Source organism: Formica exsecta, unplaced genomic scaffold (genome assembly GCF_003651465.1).
Source record: "Formica exsecta isolate Colony F162 unplaced genomic scaffold, ASM365146v1 scaffold80, whole genome shotgun sequence".
Lineage (NCBI taxonomy): Eukaryota > Metazoa > Arthropoda > Insecta > Hymenoptera > Formicidae > Formica > Formica exsecta.
This window is the reverse complement of record NW_021853570.1, coordinates 1,562,792-1,572,163: the sequence shown is the minus strand read 5'-3', so window position 1 is coordinate 1,572,163 and position 9,372 is coordinate 1,562,792. Positions and strand designations below refer to the sequence as shown.

General features: G+C 39.8%; 1 protein-coding gene across 1 annotated transcript in view; it reads left to right on the top strand.

Moving 5' to 3' along the window:
• Nucleotides 1–9,372, top strand: part of LOC115244163 — a 38,817-nt gene that overhangs the window by 23,531 nt on the left and 5,914 nt on the right. Inside the window, exons 32-43 of the mRNA XM_029821594.1 lie at nt 992–1,158; nt 1,220–1,504; nt 1,574–1,754; nt 1,844–2,058; nt 2,152–2,436; nt 3,322–3,496; nt 5,146–5,480; nt 5,621–5,846; nt 5,977–6,174; nt 6,262–6,465; nt 6,571–6,734; nt 6,884–9,372. The exon at nt 6,884–9,372 is cut by the window's right edge and continues 373 nt beyond it. Of these exons, the coding sequence (XP_029677454.1) occupies nt 992–1,158; nt 1,220–1,504; nt 1,574–1,754; nt 1,844–2,058; nt 2,152–2,436; nt 3,322–3,496; nt 5,146–5,480; nt 5,621–5,846; nt 5,977–6,174; nt 6,262–6,465; nt 6,571–6,734; nt 6,884–9,372 (4,924 nt within the window). The remainder of the gene's footprint in view (nt 1–991; nt 1,159–1,219; nt 1,505–1,573; nt 1,755–1,843; nt 2,059–2,151; nt 2,437–3,321; nt 3,497–5,145; nt 5,481–5,620; nt 5,847–5,976; nt 6,175–6,261; nt 6,466–6,570; nt 6,735–6,883) is intronic.

The window sequence follows — 9,372 nt, the reverse complement described above, 5'->3', positions numbered from 1 at the left end:
GAGAGAGAGAGAGAGAGAGAGAGAGAGAGAGAGAGAGAGAGAGAGAGAGAGAGAGAGAGAGAGAGAGAGAGAGAGAGAGAGAGAGAGAGAGAGAGAGAGAGAGAGAGAGAGAGAGAGAGAGAGAGAGAGAGAGAGAGAGAGAGAGAGAGAGAGAGAGAGAGAGAGAGAGAGAGAGAGAGAGAGAGAGAGAGAGAGAGAGAGAGAGAGAGAGAGAGAGAGAGAGAGAGAGAGAGAGAGAGAGAGAGAGAGAGAGAGAGAGAGAGAGAGAGAGAGAGAGAGAGAGAGAGAGAGAGAGAGAGAGAGAGAGAGAGAGAGAGAGAGAGAGAGAGAGAGAGAGAGAGAGAGAGAGAGAGAGAGAGAGAGAGAGAGAGAGAGAGAGAGAGAGAGAGAGAGAGAGAGAGAGAGAGAGAGAGAGAGAGAGAGAGAGAGAGAGAGAGAGAGAGAGAGAGAGAGAGAGAGAGAGAGAGAGAGAGAGAGAGAGAGAGAGAGAGAGAGAGAGAGAGAGAGAGAGAGAGAGAGAGAGAGAGAGAGAGAGAGAGAGAGAGAGAGAGAGAGAGAGAGAGAGAGAGAGAGAGAGAGAGAGAGAGAGAGAGAGAGAGAGAGAGAGAGAGAGAGAGAGAGAGAGAGAGAGAGAGAGAGAGAGAGAGAGAGAGAGAGAGAGAGAGAGAGAGAGAGAGAGAGAGAGAGAGAGAGAGAGAGAGAGAGAGAGAGAGAGAGAGAGAGAGAGAGAGAGAGAGAGAGAGAGAGAGAGAGAGAGAGAGAGAGAGAGAGAGAGAGAGAGAGAGAGAGAGAGAGAGAGAGAGAGAGAGAAAGAGACCGAGAAAGGAAAAGATAAAAGAGAAAAAGAGAAAATCGTGCACTATTCTTCTTATTTATGTAGTTCAGCCGCGAAGAGAGAGAGAGAGAGAAAGAGACCGAGAAAGGAAAAGATAAAAGAGAAAAAGAGAAAATCGTGCACTATTCTTCTTATTTATGTAGACATCGATTTCAGCCGCGCAAATTTCCACCAAGAAACCGTACTTTGTGACACCGTTATCAAATGCTATAGTCAGAACAGGACAAAGAGTAAAATTAGAATGCGAAGCTAAAGGAGAACCAATTCCCGAATTAAGCTGGACTCACGATGGAAAGCCGATTGAGGAAACTAGATATCATAGGGTAAATTGTGAGATATAATCCTGATTTAGCGGAACGCGTAATTATTTAACATTTCTTCAAGATTCAAACGGACGGTGCACGAACAAGCCTGGTCATCACGGAAGCATTTCTGAAAGATGCCGGATGTTACACGGTGATTGCCAGGAACGAGGTCGGAGAGGCTACCGCGTCTTGCACTGTTTCTGTGAAAGGACGTTTGCTTCACGAAACCAGCGAGTCCGATATCGTTTGTAGTGATACGGAACCGATAATTCCGAAATTTCAATTATCTCTGCAAGATCTCAAGATACAAGAGGGACGATCGGCTAGACTAGACTGTGTGATTATAGGTCAGCCTGAACCAGAGGTAAACTTATTTACTCACTAAATTATTCGTCTATGGATTTCTTTTTCAATTGACTCAATGATCCTCCAGGTGATTTGGTATCATGATGAACAACCTGTGAAAGAATCGTCGGACTTCCAACTACTTTTCCAAGGTGATAGATGCTCGCTAGTTATTCATGAAGCTTTTTTGGATGACGCCGGTGTATATAAAGTAGTCGCCATTAATTCTGGCGGTGAAGCTTCTAGTCAGTGTACATTAACAATTACACGTACGTACGACTGTACTCTCTCAAGATATAAGTAATTAGAATTTTAATATTTTACATAAATATCTTTTTTAATTTTTATTTGTGTGTAGCTACATCTCACATCTCGGATGTAATCGAACGAGTACAGGAAACGGGAGAAGCCCTCGTCGAAGGTTCCGCGCCAAAGTTCGTCAGACTTCCGACAGATCTGCTTGTAGCTGAGGGCGAAGATGCAATTTTCGAATGCGCCGTGACTGGAGAACCTAAACCTGATCTGAGGTGGTACTCGGACGACGGTGAAGTCATTCATAGCAGAAGAATTTTGGCGAGTATTATATTCGGCATAGACCGCACACACAATATCTTATATTTAACGCTTAATCAATAATTATAATATTTATACAACTGCTGCATGCAGATTGAGAAAAAGGAAGATGGAACAGGGTTTCTGAAAATTTTGTCAACGATACCGGAAGACAAAGGCAATTATGTGGCAAAAGCCATAAATATACATGGCGAGGCGAAAGCTTTTGCCAGACTGGTTGTGAAAACGCTCGGTGATTTTAAAAGGAACGAAGAGTTCATCCAAATGGAAGAAAAATTAATTCGGCCAATGTTCAAAGAAGTATTCGAAGACAGAAGAATACCGGAAGGCATTTCGACAAAATTTGAATGCATCGTCATCGGTAAACCTTCTCCCAAGGTATATATAAATATTATATATAATAAAATATTTTTTTTCAAAAATCGCATTTTTCATTGAATTTGTCGAAAAAATTTTGCATATAATAAAAAAATTTTTATGCTCCATTAATTAATCAGCTACATTAAGAAGTTTTAACAGAGATAAATAAAAAAGATTAAAGAATACAATCTTTATTAATTTAAAAACTACACAAATATACAAACATTATTGTATTATTATGCTTTCGATTTTTGAACAAGATAAGCTTTAAATACTCTTGTAAATGCAAAGAAAAGAGCTAAAGTGTGAGATATTGAGCTGAGTTTCATGAGAAAATTGATTTTTTTTATAATTATAATTGAGACAGATCACTAATAAGCAATGTCAAACGTATCATAGAAACAAATCTAACAAAAAATATCGTATCGTATGTGTTTGCATTTACGTGCAAGCTTACTCCAAGTCTCGTACAATAAACGTAAGTGAGAGGAATTATTTGACTCGTGATTTCTGAAAACGTAGTCGTTTGAAAATTTGCGTGGACCGTGTAAACAACGTCTCGATATAAGAGGTTGGCCAGCCTGTCAGAATGGAGCGAGAATAATTTCGCTACCCCCGACGAGTTATATTTAAACGCGAACAATATATATCTCAAAGCCGCGATTGCAGTCGCGCCGCGAAACGTAAGGTGGAACTTTCGACGCGGTGCGAAGCGCCGTGATCTTGTCAGGTACCACGAACTTTGCTAACTCGTCTCCCTATCAAAAAATTGTAAATTATCGAATATAACAAGAACATAGAAAATTTGTCTTTATATGCACGCGCTTATGTGCTCATTATGTCTTTTATGGCACTTGGATAATTGATAGCAACGAATTTTATTAGTGAGATTTCTCTTTACAGATTCAGTGGTTGTTTAATGATCGGCCGGTTCATGGAAAAGATTTCCTAGTTTCCGTTAGCGGAGATCGGCAAGTTTTAACGATTCCTGAGGTCGGTGATGCACATGTCGGCACGATTTCCTGCGTAGCGGAAAACGCAGCTGGTAGAGCGATTTGTAGTGCAAAAGTGGAAATTGGTAAGTTGTGTCCATACGCGCACTTTTTTACTTTATATTCTATTTATTTTTTTTATTAGTTACGCTTTTTATATGTAATAGAATTGTGTGTACCACTGGTTACTTCATTTTTTTCTACGATGATGTTGAAAATAATGTCGCAAAGAATGCACATCGGTGTCACAAGTTATTAATACTCCTTACCCAGTCAAATGTATCTCACTCGAGATTCTTAGCGAACGACAGATAAAATAGCCGTTCAATGAGAAAACAGACAATTGAGAGAACGCACATTAATGCCAATTGCATGCCCTGAAATTTAATAGCATTGTTTGTCTTTTTAAGATGCTATATGTTTTTGCTTTGACACTGCTAAGCATGCATATATACTTGGTGATCACTTTCATATATATTGCATACATCTATATTGCATTTATAGCGTGACCTGAATATATAAATTTACGCTCCCCCTGGCTCTTGCGCGCAGAATGTTAAAGCATCGAGTATAGGTATGAAAATCTTAAGAGAGAGAACTGGAATAATATTTCAAGAACAAAAATTTAAACAATATTTTAAAAAACGACTGAGTCACTCGCACACAATTCTCTTCATCTGTTTCTCTTTCTTTCGTTGTGTATACGCAGAAACCGTGTTATTTTTGTCGATGCGAATACTCGACGCATAGTCTGGTCCTGAGTCGCTAACTTTAAAGAATACAAGTGCATTTTCGTAGCAGAGAGCATCGTTCTCTGCTTCATCGAATATATATCCATTTCATCGAATAATTTTGCGCAATGCGCACGCGTATATTATCTTTATAACTTACAAAAATATTGACAAAAAGATATATAAATTTAGTTATCGGATTTTTTAAAAGATATTGGTTTATTAGTATAAAATCAGGACATTTCATTCAGCTATATAATTATGTATCCAAAAATATGTATAAATTAAAAAAAAATTACGATATAGTCTCGTAGTGCTTTTCAGATTTATTAGTTTTTCCAATTAATGAAGAAAAAACAAGAAAAGTAGCTGTACATATACTTATACATATAAAAGGATATAAAGTAATTTATCGGATGTCACACATAATATGCGCGCATCAATAAAGAACGCAGAGTGACAACGATAAATTGGGACGATGGTCCGGGGTTATATATCGCAGCTGAGTGCTCGATTCACCTATTACTAGGTGAACGATACTATTTCTGTCGTGGATCGTAGGCAAAGTATTTCGTTACTTCTCTGGGAGCACTTGGGTTGTGCGTTTGGTACGCTCCAGCACTCTTTATCTCTCCAATATCTTAGATTTATACATCATACATAAAGTGCACATATTATGTGTGTCAATTACAATAAAATATAATTAATTTTGCGAAAGTGATTCAATCGTCCTTGCATTTTTATTTATTTGATAATTTTATTAATTATTGTTTGAAATTTGATAGAGTAAAAAGATGAAGTATCGAAATAAAAGTAATGATTACAACAATTTTTTATAATAATATCGGTTTTATTGTCTTTAGTAATGAAACGAATGTTTTTTTTTTTTTTAATTGTCGGTCTTAATGTTCGCTATATATTTACCAAAGTGTATTTTTTTATCATTAACCGCGCATCAGAAAAGAATGTAATTACTTTATTGACATAACTGGATTAAATTCTAGATAGTGAATCGGCGAGGCAGACTGCAGGTGAAATCGAAAAAGTGCTCGAGTTAGTTCCACATTTTCCTGCAGACATTATGCATCCTGCAAGCAGTAGCGATAAGCACTTCTCAAGCGAGAAGACATGTCACGAAGGCGGTGGCGAGAGTCAGGTGCTAACGAAAATGTCATCGACCGTCACGCATTCCTCGACGACGTCCATGAAGAAAGAATTCCTATCGTCAACTATGACTTCCACTTTATCCGGACAGGAACCTAGCAGTGTTTGTACAAAAACAACTGTGCAAAGTTCGGAGCAGTCTAGTTCGGAAAACGGAGCACCACCTGTCGTACAGGTAAATACATTTAATACATCTGTATTATATCTGTACTATGCAGCATTTTTTTGTGAAAGTTATTGTTTCCTCTCTCGTCCTATCATATCAAATATTCGTGATATAAACATTCGTTAATTAAGACCTGTTATCTTCAACAGTCTCACAAGATCGAAGAGTACGAAAAAATTATACAGGATGGGCCTGGCGAGATGCGACAAGAGAAAACCGTTCTTGTAGAAGAGACGGATGGCGTGAAACGCGACCTCAAGACGAGTCAGATTCAGAAGCCATCTCGGAAACCGGTAGCGCCTAGATTCGTCTCGCCAATTACAGGAATGATTGTCGACCAAGGAGAGAATATTGCTTTCGAGGGTATCATTGATGGTGAGTGCACAAGTGAAACATTACATTTTAATTGTGTAAAATTTATATTTAAAAATTGCGCCATTCCTTTTTTATCAATACATTTATGATTATTTCTTTTATCGTTGCTACTAGTATCGGTTTATCTCAGGTTTTCCACAACCAACGGTTCTGTGGTCAAAGAATGGTCAAGAATTGACACTGCAGGATAATATAAAAATCAGTTACGCTCATAATCACGTGAAAATGGAACTAAAAAATGCCAATGTAAAGGATGCTGGACGTTACACTTGCACAGTGAGCAACGATGTTGGAAATGCTAGTAGCACGGCCGATCTTGTTGTCAAAAGTAAGTGATATGATGAATTGATTAAAAAAAGAGAAAGATTATATATATAGAATTATATAATGTGAAAGAACTTATTCTTTATTTTAGAGACAATATTTCCGCCGGTTTTCGGCAAACGTCTCAAGGCTCAAGTAGCGAAGAAAGGCGACCGTGTTGTTATGGAAGTAGAAATCACCGGTATACCCGAGCCGACGGTCGGTTGGTATAAAAATGATGTGCCGATCAATGAACGACCACCAGAACTGAGAATTATTCAGCAAGGAAATTGTTATACATTACTCATAAACAAAGGTATACGGAATTGTTACTAAGTGGTGGAGTAGTTGACTAAGTTTTTATTCGCTATTCTCTTTCTATTTTATATCTTTGTATAATGGGGATTTATTGTTATATCAGTCAAAGAGGAAGACACCGGCAAATACATGGTACGTGCGACAAACACCGGTGGCGAGGCGCAAAGCATCGCTGATGTTGCAGTTTTTGAACCGAAACCCGATACTATGGTCGAGGTGCATAAAACTGTCATCTACGAAAACCTCCAGGATAAAAGTGCCGTCCAGGTAATTAATTATGTTTCTTGTAAAGCAAATTTATAATATTTTCTATAATACAAACAAAATTGGATATCAAGTTTATTGTTCTTCACGCTAAAGAGATGATATTTAGTCGTTAAGAAATATTTGTAAAACTATAATTTATTTGCGCTTAGTCCGAGGGAAAGAAAGAAGAAATATCATCGGGTATTTTGACGAGCGAACAGGGACCAACAATCCAACCGAGCGCATTATTCAAACCAATTAAGACATTGGCATCGACCACAATCGATACCATGCAAAAGATTGACGGGCCGGAGATAAAGGCTAGTAAATCGGAAACGATCTCGTCTATAATCGAATCTCACGAAACCGAAACGAAAACAGAACAGAAGTTTCATATGAAACTAGAACACAAAACTCCATCGATCGTGGAGTCCAAGTCTCGAACCGAGCAAACGATTGCGATAAAGGAAGCTGACGAAAGGAAAGACATGTGGAAGCCGTTGATAAAAATGGAAGAGAAATCAACGATTGAGAATGAAAACATAGAGACTTCTACGATTGCGAAGAAAGATGCATTGAGCTTTTTCGAGTCTATTACGAAAGAAAGCGAGGCTATGCCGAAAGGACCGAAGGAAATGATTAAGCTAACAGAAGAGGGGCAAATTCAAGAAGCTAAAGTTGGAAAATTAACGAAAAACTATGAGCAAGCAACAACTTTTCAAGAGGTAAAGAAATCGACGGAAGCAAGACCGTCAGAGTTTCAAACAACAAAGAAGGCCGTTCAGGATATTTTCGTTAAATTGGAACAAGGATCATCACCTCGCGGAGTGGAAAACAAGCTATTCGAGTTCCCGTATGAAAGTCCTAAGCCAACGGAAATAAAAAAAACGGCTATGGAGGAAAAATTAATTTCTGATTCATCCATTTTGCAACTGCTAACGGAAAGCTCCGAAACGATGATGAAAAGTTTCAATCTGGTGCCGGAACCACCTCCCGAGATATGTTACATGCCAAAGCCGGAGGAGGCAAAAAAAAAACGCCCTGATGTATTTGTCAAGGCAAAGCAGCTGCAGGAGTCCTTTGAGAAGACGATTTCCCCGATAGACGCTCCCATCGGAGGCGTGAAGATCTTTCCTACATCCACTCCAAAATCATCGGAACCTGCCAAACCTGCGGAACCCGCATTTACGATACCACCACCGTTCGAACTTGAGAAGAAAGAAGTATTCGAAGAAACATGTATAAAGAGAGACGCGCATGAAAAGAAAGAGAATAAGTATTTCAAGGAGGAAAAGATGGAACCACCGAAATACGCATCTATATCTTCAAATTTTGTTTTGAGAAGCACTTCTCCTAGCAGACCATGGTCATCATCGTCGGATGTGGAAACTAAATCGCATGTATCTACGGATTTATCGGAATACAGATGTCATTCGGCCGCTTCTAGTCATCAAGAAGTCTTGAGAGCAACTTCGCCCAAACCATCCGCGGACGCACTGGCGATGGAAAAATCTTGGGCGAAGAAATACGCGGATTCGAATAGAAAGTCATGGCCACCTCAGATCGAATCCGCTCAGAAACGCGAATGGAATATTCCTGTTGATGAATATAAAAGCTCCACGAGAGAGTTCACGAGGAAGGTCGAGGAGATACCGCAAGGTGGAATAAAAAAGACTAGCACGGAGTCATTTGCCGATGTGGAGAAACGCTCGTGGTGCAGCAAAGAAGAATTTACGGAGAAAATAGTGGAAGGATCTTTGCCCATGCCGAAACTTGGTCCGATAATCTATAATGCCGAGACAATTAAAGTCGATCATACCGTGAATACCGCGCAGGAGAAGGCTTTGTTCGAAAAATATATCAGTGAGCGCAATGTGAAAAAAGCGGAAACGATACAGAAATTTGAAGAATTTAGCTCGAAACGCTTGACAGAAGACAAAGAGTTAAAAGCACCGGGTTTGGTAAAGAAAGTCGAGCCAGCCGTAAAATCGCTCGTGACGTCGCGTCATCTTATGGAAACGGGAATGGATTCAATCGTTCTCGAACCGGGATCTCCTCCGGAAATTGGATATATTCCGCCACCCGTTGTTAAGGAGGAAATTACATTGGAGCATAAGATAGAAAAGTGGGAAGAACCACCGGTACTTCCACCGAAAGATGTGCGTATCACGCCGCCGCCTCTTCCAGCCAAGAAGCCTGTCAAACTCTCGACGCCGGTTCCGTCAAAATTCGTCAAGAGTTCATATAGCCACGAGAGCGATTACGAGTCCGATTTCGAAGGTCGTCTGAAAGCGAAGTGGAGACCGTACGAGAGTGATAATGAAGAGCCGCATTATCGGAGAGTCAAGGCACCTGTTTTACAACAACCGACGAGACCGAGATCTACCGAGCCCGAGCCACTTCCACCCTCAAAATTCGAGACTCCCCCGTTATTCACGGGATCGTTGAGACCGCTCATTGCCACGGAATCTTCCGAAAAGTCAATGAAAAAGACGACGTTTAAACGACACGAAAGAGAATCCAAACAGCAGCAGCAGCAAAGCTCAATTCCCTTGAAACCTGGCTCTCCACCGATTTACATGCAGCCGACTACAAAGAGTATAGCGCCAAAATCTCCTTCCGCCAAGAAACCGGAATCTCCGAAGTTCAAGACAAAAGT